The 16,951-nt window shown below is 45.8% G+C and overlaps 1 protein-coding gene across 1 annotated transcript in view; it reads right to left on the bottom strand.

Moving 5' to 3' along the window:
• LOC115141753 (lysyl oxidase homolog 2A-like) overlaps window positions 1-16,951 on the bottom strand; it is an 88,632-nt gene that overhangs the window by 15,374 nt on the left and 56,307 nt on the right. Inside the window, exon 8 of the mRNA XM_029680927.2 lies at window positions 16,039-16,206. Within this exon, the coding sequence (XP_029536787.2) occupies window positions 16,039-16,206 (168 nt within the window). The remainder of the gene's footprint in view (window positions 1-16,038; window positions 16,207-16,951) is intronic.

The raw sequence follows: 16,951 nt of genomic DNA, 5'->3' as shown, positions 1-16,951 counted from the left end.
CTAGACCACCTTTACTTCACACGCATAGATGCATACAAAGCTCTCCCCCACCATCCATTTGGCAAATCTGACCATAATTCTATCCTCCTGATTCCTGCTTTCAAGCTAAAACTAAATAGCGGATGCTACGCTACAGGACTGTTATGCTAGCACAGACTGGAATATGTTCCGGGATTCATCCAATGGCATTGAGGAGTATACCACCTCAGTCATCGTCTTAATCAATAAGTGCATCGACGACGTCGTCCCCACAGTGACTGTATGTACATTAACCAACCAGAAGCCATGGATTACAGGCCTCATCCGCATTCGAGCTAAAAGCTAGAGCTGCTGCTTTCAAGACGCCTATAAGAAATCCCCCTATGCCCTCAGACGAACCATCAAACAAGCAAAGCGTCAATACAGGATTAAGATTGAATGCTACTACACCAGCTCTGACACTCGAAAGATGTGGCAGGGCTTGAAAACTATTACGTACTGCAAAGGGAAACCCAGACGCGAGCTGCCGAGTGATGCAAGCCTACCAGACGAGCTAAATGCCTTTCATGCTCGCTTCGAGGCAGGCAACATTGAAGCATGCGCGAGAACACCAGCTGTTGACTGTGTGATAACGCTCTCAGGAGCCGATATGAGCAAGACCTTTAAACAGATCAACATACACAAAGCCGCGGGCCCAGATGGATTACCATGATGTGTACTCAAAGCATGCGCGGACCACCTGGCAAGTGTCTGTAATACCTACATGTTTCAAGCAGACCACCATAGCCCCTGGCCCAAGGAAGCGAAGGTAAACTGCCTAAATGATTACCGCCCGGTAGCACTCACGTCGGTAGCCATGAAGTGCTTTGAAAGGCTGGTCATGGCATCAACAGCATCCTCTCAGATACCCTAGACCCACTCCAATTTGCACACCGCCTCAACAGATCCACTGATGACACAATCTCAAATCACACTCCACACTGCCCTTTCCACCTGGACAAAAGGAACACCTATGTGAGAATGCTTTTTATTGACCACAGCTCAGTGTTCAACACCATAGTGCCCATGAAGCTCATCACTAAGCTAAGGACCCTGGGACTAAACACCTCCCTCTGCAACTAGATCCTGGACATCCTGACAGGCTGCCCCCAGGTGGTAAGTGTAGACAACAACACGTTTGCCACCCCGATCCTCAACACTGGGGCCCCTCAAGGGTGTGTACTTTGTCCCCTCCTGTACCTCCTGTTCACCCACGACTGCGGGCCCAAACACAACTCCAACACCATCATTAAGTTTGCTGACGACAACAGTGACATCTATGCATAGTCACTTCACCCCTACCTACATGTACAAATTACCTCAACTAACCTGTACCCCTGCACACTGACTCGGTACCGGTACCCCCTGTATATAGCCTCGTTTTGTGTTACTTTTTCTTTTTTTTTACTTTAGTTTATTTGTTAAATATTTTCTTAACTCTTCTTGAACTGCACTGTTGGTTTTGGGCTTGTAAGTAAGCATTTCACGGTAAGGTCTACACTTATTGTATTCGGCGCATGTGACAAATAAAGTTTGATTTCAATACTCAAGCCGACAAGGTGCAGAAATCTGTGAATGTGCCCTTGAGCAAGGCACTTAACCCCAATTTTGCTATTGAGATATGGGAACAACTGCCTAGTAGAACCCATTCTTTTTTTTCAATTTAAAGTTTTATTAAGTTTTCTTGTTTTTCAATCAACCAACAAAACACATTCCACATTCACAGATGTGACAGGCTTTAAAAAAAATAAAAAGTCAAAAAATAATAATACATTTGAAAAAATAAAAATACAATTAAAATGAATGATAAAGTCAAATAAAAGCATTTATTTTACTTAATCTATATATTTTCCTTGGTACATATATATATACATACACACATACAAACATACACACATACAAACATATACATACACACACACACATACGCACACATACTCAAAAACTAAATTAAAATTAAAACACACAAAAAAAACATAACACTTAGCAGCACTATCAAGGTTCTTATCAGCCATTTCAACCATTCGCTGAGACGACGGGCCAATAATTTGTTTTTAGGTTTTACAGTACCTTACACAACATGTATCTGCGCATTTCCCTAGTCACCCCGTTCACTCTGTCCAGTTTGAAATATAGTTGAATAGTGGAGACCAGAGTCTATCAAACTTGGGCTGTCTCTTGTGGAGGTCATAAGTGAGCTTTTCAAGAGGAAGAAAGTCAACAATCTGGTCAATCCACAATTTAAATGTAGGAGGGGTATTAGAGGCCCACAATAGAAGAATACATTTCTTAGCAAAGTATGTAATAGTCATAAGCAAATTTTCTCTGTCAGGATCAAGAACAAAGTCCTGCTGGGCATTAAGAAGATAGATACATGGGGTCATATCAAACTGTACCTCTAGTATTTTCTGTGCAGCAGTATGTATAGATTGCCAGAATCTGGCAATCCCCCTACAGCTCCAAAATACATGCATATAGGTTCCACATTCAGAGGTACATCTCTTACAGTTAGGAGACATATCTGTTTTCATTCTATGGAGTCTCAGAGGAGTATAATACAATTTGTACAAAAATTTGTAATTAGATTCTTTCATTTTTACACTGGTAGAGGAGCAGTATACCCTGTCACAAACCTCATCTGACTATCAGTGATGAGTTATGTTGAAACCGTGTTTGATTTATTGTGTTTTAGTGGGCTCTTCACGGGTTGGCACACACATTACATTTTCTGAAGTATCTATTGTCCGAGTTTTGGTTGCACACATGTAAATTCTCTTGATAAGAAATGTACTGAAAAACCCAATGTAAACCTGGTACACAAAATGTTTGAAATATCTTTTTTTTTAAAAGAGAGTCTGAAGTACAGGGAAAGAAAAGGGAAAGAAACACTCACTTATGGGGTTGAATGACTTCTGACCTCTTAGTTAGGCCTCTGAGGCTTGAGCTGACAAAAGAGTTACAGTCTGCATTCCATAGACAAGATGTGGTGGGTGTAACAGAGATAGCCTGAAGGAGTAGAACAAAACCCTCATTGATCCTCATCATCCTGGCATCTGGGAAATGGCACCAGATGCAGATTTTTTTATTTAGTATTTTATTTAACTAGGCAAGTCAGTTAAGTACAAATTCTTATTTACAATGACAGCCTACACCGGCCAAACCCGGACAACGCTGGGCCAATTGTGCACCGCCCTATGGGATTCTCAATCACGGCAGGTTGTGATACAGCCTGGATTCGTACTAGGGTGTCTGTAGTGATGCCTCCTGAGATGCAGTGCCTTAGACCGCAGTGCCACTCGGGAGCCCCCAGATAACAACAGGGTGTACCTGAAGTAGCTTACAACCAGCATGTCCAGAGATACAACCTCTCTCATCATCACCCAGGGCCTGGGCTTACCTCCGCTGTACCCGCACCCCACCATACCCCTGTCTGCGCATTATGCCCTGAATATATTCTACCATGCCCAGAAACCTGCTCCTCTTATTCTCTGTCCCCAACGCTCTAGGCGACCAGTTTTGACAGCCTTTAGCCGCACCCTCATATTACTCCTTCTCTGTTCCGCGGGTGATGTGGAGGTAAACCCAGGCCCTGCATGTCCCCAGGCACCCTCATTTGTTGACTTCTGTGATCGAAAAAGCCTTGGTTTCATGCATGTCAACATCAGAAGCCTCCTCCCTAAGTTTGTTTTACTCACTGCTTTAGCACACTCTGCTAACCCTGATGTCCTTGCTGTGTCTGAATCCTGGCTCAGGAAGGCCACCAAAAATTCAGAGATGTCCATACCCAACTATAACATCTTCCGTCAAGATAGAACTGCCAAAGGGGGAGGAGTTGCAGTCTACTGCAGAGATAGCCTGCAAAGTAATGTCATACTTTCCAGGTCCATACCCAAACAGTTCGAACTACTAATTAAGAAAGAAATAAGTCTCTCACTGTTGCCGCCTGTTACCGACCCCCCTCAGCTCCCAGCTGTGCCCTGGACACCATTTGTGAATTGATCGCCCCCATCTAGCTTCAGAGTTTGTTCTGTTAGGTGACCTAAACTGGGATATGCTTAACACCCCGGCAGTCCTACAATCTAAGCTTGATGCCCTCAATCTCACACAAATCATCAAGGAACCCACCAGGTACAACCCTAACTGTAAACAAGGGCACCCTCATAGACGTCATCCTGACCAACTGGCCCTCCAAATACACCTCCGCTGTCTTCAACCAGGATCTCAGCGATCACTGCCTCATTGCCTGTATCCGCTACGGAGCCGCAGTCAAACGACCACCCCTCATCACTGTCAAACGCTCCCTAAAACACTTCTGTGAGCAGGCCTTCCTAATCGACCTGGCCCGGGTATCCTGGAAGGACATTGACCTCATCCCGTCAGTTGAGGATGCCTGGTCATTCTTTAAAAGTAACTTCCTCTCCATTTTAGATAAGCATGCTCCGTTCAAAAATGCAGAACTGAGAACAGATACAGCCCTTGGTTCACTCCAGACCTGACTGCCCTCGACCAGCACAAAAACATCCTGTGGCGGACTGCAATAGCATCGAATAGTCCCCGTGATATGCAACTGTTCAGGGAAGTCAGGAACCAATACACGCAGTCAGTCAGGAAAGCTAAGGCCAGCTTCTTCAGGCAGAAGTTTGCATCTTGTAGCTCCAACTCTAAAAAGTTCTGGGACACTGTGAAGTCCATGGAGAACAAGAGCACCTCCTCCTAGCTGCCCACTGCACTGAGGCTAGGTAACACGGTCACCACCGATAAAGCCATGAATATCGAAAACTTCAATAAGCATTTCTCAACGGCTGGCCATGCCTTCCGCCTGGCTACTCCAACCTCGGCCAACAGCTCCGCCCCCCCGCAGCTCCTCGCCCAAGCCTCTCCAGGTTCTCCTTAAGCATTCGAAGCCGGAAATCCCCGTCCGAACCGCCAGCCCTGATGTTTTGTCCGAACCGCCAGCCCTGATGTTTTGGTTTCCTGAGGTGTCCGGGGTACCTTCCAACGGGTGCTGAACAAGCTGTAAAACGGCTCAGTTCACGCAAAACCCGCGAAAAAAGGTCCAGTCCAACATCATAAGTCACGTTGTAATTTAACTCACGCTACAGGCCAGACAACACTGCTATCTTTCCTACTGCTCTCTCTTCGTACTTTGCCCACGTGTTCATCACAGCTTTGCCACTGATCGCAAAATCCATGTTTAAAAAAATAGGGAGCTTCTGGTTCAGCAGAGGGGGTGGTGGCACCAGGTGAGATCCTCATCTCTCCCAAGTGGTCATTCTCTCAATTTTTCTCTTAGCCCTTACCCATCTGTCTATCGCCTCCTTTGAATTCCATGCTGTCACAGTTACCAGCCCTTTCAAGCTTAACATCCTTATCATTTATTGCCCTCCAGGTTCCCTCGGAACGTAACGTAAATCAACACTGCTAGCTAGCCAGCTAGCCCCGAATAGCAGCACAGTAGCACAGTAGAAACCATTACACTAACGGAACGACTTGATTAATTAGTGTCAACAACGCAGAACACTGCCAGCTAGCCTACATAGTCAACAACGCAGCCTCTGCCAGCTAGCCTACTTCAGTTCATCAATGAGCTTGATGCCATTTTGATAAAGCTCCTTTCCTGAGGACGTAGCTCACAATCTCCTTTGCTCACAGTTCTGTGGTCTATCCCCTGACTTTAACCTCCCACGTCTACCTTTGACTCATTCCAGGTCCTCTCTGCCTCCTTCATTTCCACTGCCCCCTCCTCCCTCTTTTGACCTCACCCTCTCACCTTCCCCCTACTCACAAGGCAGGAAATACGCATCTCTCCCAAGTGGACCTCATCTTTACTAGATGCTGTTCTTCCACTAACCTCATTGCAACTCCCCTCCAAGTCTCCGACAGTTCACTACCTTGTATCCTTCTCCCTCTCGCTCTCATCCAACACTTCCCACACTGCCCCTACTCGGATGGTATCGTTCTTCCACTAACCTCGCCGTCCCAATCCTTCTTCGCTCTCTCTCCCCCTGCTACTCTCTCCTCTCCTCCTTCCATCCTATCATCTCTTCCCTCTGCTCAAACCTTCTCCAACCTATCTCCTGATTCTGCCTCCTCAACCCTCCTCTCCTCCCTTTCTGCATCCTTTGACTCTCTATGTCCCCTATCCTCCAGGCCGGCTCGGTCCTCCCCTCCCGCTCCGTGGCTCAACGACTCATTGCGAGCTCACAGAACAGGGCTCCGGGCAGCCGAGCGGAAATGGAGGAAAACCCGCCTCCTGCGGACCTGACATCCTTTCACTCCCTCCTCTCTACATTTTCCTCTTCTCTCTCTGCTGCTAAAGCCACTTTCTACCACTCTAAATTCCAAGCATCTGCCTCTAACCCTAGGAAGCTCTTTGCAACCTTCTCCTCCCTCCTGAATCCTCCTCCCCCTCCCCCTCCTCCTCTCTGCAGATGACTTCGTCAACCATTTTGAAAAGAAGGTCGACGACATCCGATCCTCGTTTGCTAAGTCAAATGACACCGCTGGTTCTGCTCACACTGCCCTACCCTGTGCTCTGACCTCTTTCTCCCCCTCTCTCCAGATGAAATCTCGCGTCTTGTGACGGCCGGCCGCCCAACAACCTGCCCGCTTGACCCTATCCCCTCCTCTCTTCTCCAGACCATTTCCGGAGACCTTCTCCCTTACCTCACCTCGCTCATCAACTCATCCCTGACCGCTGGCTACGTCCCTTCCGTCTTCAAGAGAGCGAGAGTTGCACCCCTTCTGAAAAAACCTACACTCGATCCCTCCGATGTCAACAACTACAGACCAGTATCCCTTCTTTCTTTTCTCTCCAAAACTCTTGAACGTGCCGTCCTTGGCCAGCTCTCCCGCTATCTCTCTCAGAATGACCTTCTTGATCCAAATCAGTCAGGTTTCAAGACTAGTCATTCAACTGAGACTGCTCTTCTCTGTATCACGGAGGCGCTCCGCACTGCTAAAGCTAACTCTCTCTCCTCTGCTCTCATCCTTCTAGACCTATCGGCTGCCTTCGATACTGTGAACCATCAGATCCTCCTCTCCACCCTCTCCGAGTTGGGCATCTCCGGCGCGGCCCACGCTTGGATTGCGTCCTACCTGACAGGTCGCTCCTACCAGGTGGCGTGGCGAGAATCCGTCTCCACACCACGTGCTCTCACCACTGGTGTCCCCCAGGGCTCTGTTCTAGGCCCTCTCCTATTCTCGCTATACACCAAGTCACTTGGCTCTGTCATAACCTCACATGGTCTCTCCTATCATTGCTATGCAGACGACACACAATTAATCTTCTCCTTTCCCCCTTCTGATGATCAGGTGGCGAATCGCATCTCTGCATGTCTGGCAGACATATCAGTGTGGATGACGGATCACCACCTCAAGCTGAACCTCGGCAAGACGGAGCTGCTCTTCCTCCCGGGAAGGACTGCCCGTTCCATGATCTCGCCATCACGGTTGACAACTCCATTGTGTCCTCCTCCCAGAGCGCTAAGAACCTTGGCGTGATCCTGGACAACACCCTGTCGTTCTCAACTAACATCAAGGCGGTGGCCCGTTCCTGTAGGTTCATGCTCTACAACATCCGCAGAGTACGACCCTGCCTCACACAGGAAGCGGCGCAGGCCCTAATCCAGGCACTCGTCATCTCCCGTCTGGATTACTGCAACTCGCTGTTGGCTGGGCTCCTGCCTGTGCCATTAAACCCCTACAACTCATCCAGAACGCCGCAGCCCGTCTGGTGTTCAACCTTCCCAAGTTCTCTCACGTCACCCCGCTCCTCCGCTCTCTCCACTGGCTTCCAGTTGAAGCTCGCATCCGCTACAAGACCATGGTGCTTGCCTACGGAGCTGTGAGGGGAACGGCACCTCAGTACCTCCAGGCTCTGATCAGGCCCTACACCCAAACAAGGGCACTGCGTTCATCCACCTCTGGCCTGCTCGCCTCCCTACCACTGAGGAAGTACAGTTCCCGCTCAGCCCAGTCAAAACTGTTCGCTGCTCTGGCCCCCCAATGGTGGAACAAACTCCCTCATGACGCCAGGACAGCGGAGTCAATCACCACCTTCCGGAGACACCTGAAACCCCACCTCTTTAAGGAATACCTAGGATAGGATAAAGTAATCCCTCTCACCCCCCCTCCCCCCTTAAAAGATTTAGATGCACTACTGTTCCACTGGATGTCATAAGGTGAATGCACCAATTTGTAAGTCGCTCTGGATAAGAGCGTCTGCTAAATTACTTAAATGTTAAATGTAAATGTATAAAACTGGGGGGGGTGGAGGGGGGCATGGGCCCCAAAAGTTCAAACACCCTCTAACACATGACCACACGAACAGGGGGGGCGGGGCGGGGGCACATATTCTGTACATGTTATCAGGTCATAAGGTCAGCAATCAATCAATTTTGACACATGCCGTATCCTATTACTCTCTGAGGGGATCTGTCAGAGTTCAGTCCATTAGTAGTCACCATGGCATTTGGATGAGAGTATAGTGATTTGATCCATTTAATAAAATTTGGGCCCATATTGAACTTTTCTAAGACTGAAAACAGAAAGCTCCACTCCATCCTGTCAAACGCCTTCTCAGCATCCAGTGAAGCCAGCAGGACAGGGGTCTTCTGTGCGTTTACTTGATCAATAATATCAAAAAGACTGCGATTGTTATCAGAAGAGTATCTGTCTCTAATAAATCCAGTTTGGTCCGCTTTTATTATTTTGGGAAGAAGAGTGTTTAGTCTTTTGGTGAGCAATTTGGTAATTATTTTATAGTCGAAATCCAACAAGCTTATGGGCCGGAAGGACGAGCAGGATAGGGGGTCCTTGTCCTTTTTTAGCAACACTGTAATGCGAGCTGTGTGCATTGAGTCTGGGAGAACTCCGTTTTTGCAAAAATCCTCCAGCATTGGCATGAAGATAGGGCTGAGCTGGGGCCAAAAAGCTTTGTAGAACTCTCTGGGGAATCCATCTGGGCCTGGGGACTTATTAGGTGGCATGGAGGTAATTGCCTCCAGGATCTCCTCAGGAGTGAAGGGGGAGTTGAGATCTTCTTGGTCGGTCTCTGATAGTTTAGGTAGCGAGATTCCCTCTAGGAAAGAGTGGAGTTCTGCCTCCGTGTGTTTTCTCTCAGAGGTATATAGTTTGCAGTAAAAATCATGAAAAGTTAAATGGATCTTTTTTGGGTCATATGTGACCTCGTCCTCTGCTGTTCGGATAGCCATGATTGTACGCTCTGACTGCTCCTTTTTTAATTGGTAAGCAAGCAATCTACTGGGCCTATTGCTATACTCATGGTATTTCTGTTTAGTAAAGAAAACTTTTTTTTTTATCTCCCGAGTGTAGTCCAAATTCAGTTTGGCTTTGGCTGCTTTAAGATGACTCCAGGAGGTGCTGTCTAGGGATTGTTTATGTATTTTTTCACAGCATTCCAGCTCCCTCTCAAGATCTAGCCTGTGTGCTTCCATTGCTTTTTTCTTAGAGGAAGCATATGCAATTAGATGACCTCTTAGTGTGGCTTTAGCAGCGTCCCACATTGTGGCCGGAGAAACAGGAAAATCTTTATTGTCTTGTGTGTAGTTGTCTATCCATGTAGTTACCAATGTATGGAACACGTCATTTGATAGCATGGAGGTGTTGAATTTCCAGCTCTTTGACCTCGGGATGTTTTTGCAGAGGTCAAAGCGGAGGTGGACAAAGGCGTGATCTGAAAGTGCTATGGGTCCGATTGTACAAGTGGCTGAATTTATGAAACTCTTTGGGATAAAAATGTAATCTATACGGGAGTAGGTGTTATGGACATTAGAGTAGTATGTATAGTCCATAGATGAGCTATTATTCTCTCTCCAGATATCTATCAGTCCCATCTCTTTAGTAAGAGAGTTCAACATCTTTGCAGATCTAGGATTTGTGGTGGGGACTTGAGATGATTTGTCTAGGGTTGGGTTAAGGGTACAATTAAAATATCCGGCCACCACGCCAAAGGAGACACAATGCTCATTGAACAGGGTTATAATTTTTGACATGAAGGCAGGAGTATCTGTGTTAGGGGCGTATATGTTTAATATAGTAATTGGTTGACCATATAGTGACCCAGTTATCAAAATAAATCTCCCCTCCGGATCAGATATGTTTTTGTCAATTATGAATGGAAAATTTTTATGGATAAGTATGGCTGTGCCTCTACTGTTTGATTTGAAAGATGAGAAATACACCTGTCCCACCCAAGCTCTGCGGAGTTTGGCATGTTCAGCATCACAGAGGTGTGTCTCTTGTAATAGCGCGATGTCTGCTTTTTCCTTTTTTAGAGCACATCGTATATTTTTTCGTTTTATTGCATGCCCTAGACCATGGCAGTTCCATGTCAATAGATTTAAGGTACTAGTCATCGTCATCGAGCAGTAATCGAACTTTAGTGCAAGTCATCGCTGGGTAAAAGTGGATAGTAATTACAGCTGCGTTCACATAAAAGGAAAATAAATGGTGTACATAAAATAATAATCTCTGAACACCCCAGCCGAGTTCCCAAACAACTCGACACATCCCGTTGGATCTATTACCCCCCCGCTCAGTCTCAATTCTGTGTTCCGAATAAAACAAAAACCGGGAACAGTTAGCAACGCACAACGTCTCCCTCTCCCCACCAAAGAAATGCCTCATCCTCTCCACCCCGCATTGAGTAAATAACACAGTTGCCCTCGTCCAGACCACAGTAAAAGAGGGAGAAAAATAAAATCAATAGCCCAGCCTACATATACCTCCCCCAAGGGACATAGGGAACCCCAGGTAATAATAGCAACAACAAAAAACAGGGAAATAAAAGTAGGCTGAAACATTAGTAGGCCTAGGTTAGGCTATACAGCCCATCCCTCTCAGTTAAGGGAAAATAAATATAAATTGGACGGCTATAATGACATTTAGGGGGTGGGTCTCTGGATATCGGCTATATGTCGTCTTACCTCCTTTAGTAATGGCATTAATCGCATTTAGTCATTGGTCTGTTTCTCATTGGCCAGGATTGTCTTTCAAAAAACGTTTTGCCTCTTCGGGAGTTTTGAAGTGTCGCAAGGATCCTTGGTGAAGAATCCTGAGCTCGTTTGGGTATTTGAATCCCCTGAAGATGCCTCGGTCAATGGAGTATTTCTTCACTTCGTCAAATTCTCGGCGCTTTCGGCGTATTCCAGCTGACAGGTCCTGGTGTAAAGCGAGTTTGGCATTTCCCACTGTGATGGTGTTGTTTTTCGCCGCCTGTAGGACTCGTTCCTTGTCGGTGAATCTCAGGAAACGTATGGTGATTGGGCGCGGTGGTTGTCTGGCTGCTGGTGGGGGCCTCAGTGCTCGGTGAGCTCTCTCGAGTTCTATGGGCCTGTCAGTGGACATGTGGAGCCACTCGGGAAGTTTGTCTTGTAGATAGCGGATCAGTGGCATGTTTCCCTCTTCTTTTTCGCCCAGATTGAATATAACACAATTATTCCTTCGCCCCCTGTTTTCCAGGTCCTCTGTTTTCTCTTCCAGATGCTCGATTTTCTTTTTAGCATATGCTATTGTTTCCATGGCATCTGTCAATAAGTTTTCCATGGATAGGATTCGCCCCTCTGCCTCGTCCAGGCGCCCCGCGTTTATGGTTATAAATCTTGTTAGGGAAGTGCTCCCGCTGTGGGGATCAAATCAGCGGAAATTTCAAGTGCGCCACGTATAGTTTTTGATAAAACTCAATCTTTCATTAAAATGCACATACAATGTACTGAATTAAAGCTACACTCGTTGTGAATCTAGCTACCGAGTCAGATTTGTAAAATGCTTTTCGGCGAAAGCATGAGAAGCTATTATCTGATAGCATGCACCCAAAAGTACTGCAACTTCATCTAAAACAACAGATTTTGCGGTAGCCGGTCCTAACCAAAACGCAGAAATAAAATATAAAACATTCATTATCTTTGACGAGCTTCTTTCTTGGCACTCCTAGATGTCCCATAAACATCATTTTGGGTCTTTTTTTCGATTAAATCGGTCCATATATAGCCTAGATATTGATCTATGAAGAGTGTGTGATCAACAAAAAAAAATAGCGTTTTTTAACGTAACGTCATTTTTTTTAATTAAAAAAGTCGACGATAAACTTTCACAAAACACTTCGAAATACTTTTGTAATGCAACTTTAGGTATTAGTAAACGTTAATAATCTATCAAAATGATCACGGGGCGATGTATATTCTTTAGCTTCACGTCTTGAAATGATGTCCGGATATGTCTCAACCAAAACATCCTGTCGGAGACCGGAAGTAATCGGCTCCCTTGTTTCGGTTTGACCAAGAAACAAATCCGAGACAAATGACAAGACTGTTGACATCGTGTGGAAGCTGTAGGTATTGCAACCTCGGCCTAATTTAATCTGGGTCACCTTTAACAATTGGTTGAAGTCGCGCATAGATATATTTTTCCATTTTCAGTGATCAGATTTTCCTGCACTTTTCGATGAAACGCACGTTCTGTTATAGTCACAGCCGTGATTTAACCAGTTTTAGAAACGTCTGAGTGTTTTCTATCCACACATACTAATCATATACATATACTATATTCCTGGCATGAGTAGCAGGGCGCTGAAATGTTGCGCGATTTTTAACAAAAAGCTGTGAAAATTCGCAGCTTCCTTAAGAGGATTTATCTTGTTGTTGATGTCAGGCAAAGCGTTTTCCAGGATTGTCACCTTGCCCCCTATCGCACTGAGCTGAGAGTTAATGGCATCTAATTTGGTGTTTAGTTCTGTACGTTGGGATCTCAACTCAGAAAGGATGTCTTTGACAGAGTGCGAGGTTGGCATTCATTGTGCCTCATGTGGGAGCGGGTTCTCTTGCTCCTGGCTAATGGCGCTAGTTTTTTCTGAAGCTAGCTTCTTCTTGGAGGCTTTTTCTGTCGCTAATATTCGAGTCCGGGTAAAAATGTCACCTGTAGTGTCGCCTTTTGTAGCCGCCATGACTTTTTCTTACTAAAGCTAAATGAGTTTGAACTTGGAGTGGAGGTAAGATTAGGAATTGGAAACTACTTGTGCGGAGCTCTTAGTTCATGCAGCCATCTCGTTCAAGGGTCACATGATCCCCCGTAGAACCCATTCTGATAGTTGTTGTCCAAAACTCCTTGAGAAGATAGACAATATGTAATTGAGGAAGTGAATAGCATATGGGTTAGGCCTCTTTTTCTCTGGTGGATGTTTTCTAGATTTCATGTTTCTGATGATGAGGCTTTATAAAGCAAGTAGCAAGATCCTTAAAGAAACAGTCTCTACATCTTAAATTAAATGTTGCTATGTAATGTATTTTGCTGTAAAACTCAACCATATTTAAAGAGAAAGAGAAAGAACAAAAAAGAGAAAGAAAGATAGTGGGTGAGTCACAATGAGTGAGTAATGTATTACATCTGTCCTCATGGATCTGACTCAGCCTCTTAATACTGTATCATCTGTATGCATCTATATCGATTCCCAAAGCCAAGAGGATAAAAACTAATTCTTCCTGGTATCTCCAATAGAAAAGGAGTAGGGGTGGGTGGGATGGGGAGGGTGGTTTGGGGGGATGCAGGGGGTTCTATGGAATGGAGTTTTAGACTTTGGTGTCATATTTTCCATCTGTTCGGCTGCCTTCAGAAACACTTAGTTTGCGTCGCAAATAGCACCCTATTCCCTTTATAGTCCACTACTTTTGACCAGGGCCCATAGGGCATTATATAGGGAATAGGGTGCCATTTGGGATGCAACCTTAGAGCGCTAAGCAGTAAGTCAGGAAAGAGGAACCAGAGGAGCAGTAAGTCAGGAAAGAGGAACCAGAGCAGTAAGTCAGGAAAGAGGAACCAGAGCAGTATGTCAGGAAAGAGGAACCAGAGCAGTATGTCAGGAAAGATGAACCAGAGGAGCAGTAAGTCAGGAAAGAGGAACCAGAGGAGCAGTAAGTCAGGAAAGAGGAACCAGAGGAGCAGTAAGTCAGGAAAGAGGAACCAGAGGAGCAGTAAGTCAGGAAAGGGGAACCAGAGCAGTAAGTCAGGAAGCTGTGTGTGTTTGATGATGGACTGTTCTCTAATCTGCTGCTGCTGCTCCACCATCTGGGACAGGGTCTGCTGCTCTCCACGGGGGGCTCTGCTGCTTCCGTCTCTGCTCTACTCTCCACGGGACAGGCTCTGCTCTACTATCCACGGGACAGGCTCTGCTGCTCCCGTCTCTGCTCTACTCTCCACGGGACGGGCTCTGCTGCTTCCGTCTCTGCTCTACTCTCCACGGGACAGGCTCTGCTGGACAGGCTCTGCTGCTTCCGTCTCTGCTCTACTCTCCACGGGACGGGCTCTGCTGCTTCCGTCTCTGCTCTACTCTCCACGGGACGGGCTCTGCTGCTTCCGTCTCTGCTCTACTCTCCACGGGACGGGCTCTGCTGCTTCCGTCTCTGCTCTACTCTCCACGGGACAGGCTCTGCTGCTTCCGTCTCTGCTCTACTCTCCACGGGACAGGGTCTGCTGCTTCCGTCTCTGCTCTACTCTCCACGGGACAGGCTCTGCTGCTTCCGTCTTTGCTCTACTCTCCACGGGACAGGCTCTGCTGCTTCCGTCTCTGCTCTACTCTCCACGGGACAGGGTCTGCTGCTTCCGTCTCTGCTCTACTCTCCACGGGACAGGCTCTGCTGCTTCCGTCTTTGCTCTACTCTCCACCAGGCTTTTTTAACAGATTAACCTCTGTTAACATAACATTACTGGATCTCTGCAGGAAAGTTTTTAGTTTTAATGTCACCTGCACAAGTACAGTGAAATGCCTTTCTTGCAAGCTCCAAACCCAACAATGCAGTAATCAATATCAATGTAGCACTACAAATAACATAAGGTGAACAAAAACACAGGAGAAATACAAGTAACAAATAAAAGTGTCTTTCTGTGTGTTTGTCTGTCTGTGAACATGTGTGTGTGCTTTCTAGTACATTTAAAGCATCCCCAAAAACATCATGGAAATGCCATTAAGAGGCGGATTAGTACACAATTACTCTGAGCTCTATCAGCCCAGTCCAATTTCCACTCATTAAACTCTCCCTCCCATTAACCCAGTTCTTCCATGATTCATAAATACTTTCCAGGCTTTTAGCACCACTGCCAGTGGCATTCAGCATGTTAATACACTACAAATGATTTAATGATGACAGACTCTCAAACAGTAGACTCGTCCGAACCCCCCAACATTTTTTTTTATAAAGAATGCACATAGAAGTGGTGTATCACACACGATGGGACTAAAGATAGCTCTTGTATAATCCTTTAAACAACACAAATAATCAAAATAACAACACTAATAGGTCTGGTACATCAGCAGAAAAGTGTATCTCGCCAATATAGGGATTGCTGATGATGGGCCAATGAAACTTCAAAGAGCGGGAGCGGACTCCCCACCACCAAGTGTATACTGTTCACATACGCCACAGGCCTGTACATGTGAATGTTTATGGTACCCAGGCTAACCTGTAGCCTCTCCTCACTCCATCCCCTCTGTCAGTGTGGAGACTATAACCTCTAAGGTCAGAGCCCCTTTTACTTTTCTAGTTTCCTTTAGTGAGCATCTCCAGCTGTTTACAGCTAAGTATATCAGACCCATATGGATATATGAAGTTTACTGGAGGTGATTACATGGCTCTGATGTATATAACTGAGGCCAACTTGAAACACAGTAGGACCAAATTAGGTAGTTTTATGAAGTAATAGCACCAGTGCTAGACCTGACTATTTCCCCAACATCCACACAAATAACACTGGGTTAAAAACCTTACTTACATACTTATCTGTGAGTTCCAATCACACAAAAGGTATAATTGACCCTTTATATTATTACATGTTGTCGATACTTACACAGAAACAGGAAACACAATGGTAATAGTTTTACTGTACAGGATTTTGAAATAATCATAAACAAAATCTGACATGAAATTGACCGTTTGTCAAAGAATGTTAGGCTTTTGATCATCTGGCTGACCAGCCAATGAGATGAGCGTTTGATGTGTGTAAACGCACCTGGAAGGCGTTGCTGGCAAACCCAAGGCCCAGCTGCCTGCACACGACCGTGGCCTCCATGGTGCCCCAGCTATCACTACACACTGTGCCCCACACCAGCGAGTCATTCTTCTCCGCCAGCACCTCCACACGCCCCTCAAACGGGTTCCGCCCACCGCTCAGACGCAGCTGCAACACAGTAAAGGAGAGATTAGATGTTTATAAAGGCAGTCCCATTCTGCTCATATGTTTTGGGTTTATTGGACATGCCAGAGATAGAGAGGAGGACAGGAGGAGAAAGTGTGCTGAGATGGAATCCATGCTTATGTGTTTTAGGGGCAGTGGCTTAGACCACTATACCAGGGGTCGAGCCCATGGACTCCCGCACAGGCAAACCAGCGACAAAGGAGCCTTCATCATTTGTTAGCAAAACAATTTAAAATCAGGTTTTGCCTTATCATCAGCTGAATAATAATGGCAAGTAGAAGTAATCAACATTTTAAAATGAATAGACTTGGTAGACAGTTTCATTATTTTGACCTCCCCACAGTTCATTGAGAGAGGAAGTGTAAACTCTAACATAGTCTATTAGCTAGAAAGATATCTTGGCAGCATAGAGAAAATATTGCTGTTGTAAAGCACATTTTCGGCAATTCTACATTTCCCCATAAATTGTTGCAGTTTTGAAGCTAATATCTAGCAATTCTACACAGTTTGGCATGGAGCTGAGAGATAATTTTGCAGTTTTCAAGCAAATTTCCTGCAATTCTATGCATTTCGCCCTGGCTAATGCTGTGTTCCTCTGCTCAAATATAGCAAAATCAATGGGCATGTGCCCTGAATGCCCGTTTTTGGGGGGGATTTTCTCCCTGAATGTCTAGCTCTAATTTAATTATTTGTTTTCAAAAACGGTATGCATGCTTTCTATCTGGTT

Source organism: Oncorhynchus nerka, linkage group LG2 (assembly GCF_034236695.1).
Source record: "Oncorhynchus nerka isolate Pitt River linkage group LG2, Oner_Uvic_2.0, whole genome shotgun sequence".
In the NCBI taxonomy this organism is placed as follows: domain Eukaryota; kingdom Metazoa; phylum Chordata; class Actinopteri; order Salmoniformes; family Salmonidae; genus Oncorhynchus; species Oncorhynchus nerka.
The sequence above is the reverse complement of the archived record's forward strand: the minus strand, read 5'-3'. Positions and strand labels throughout refer to the sequence as shown.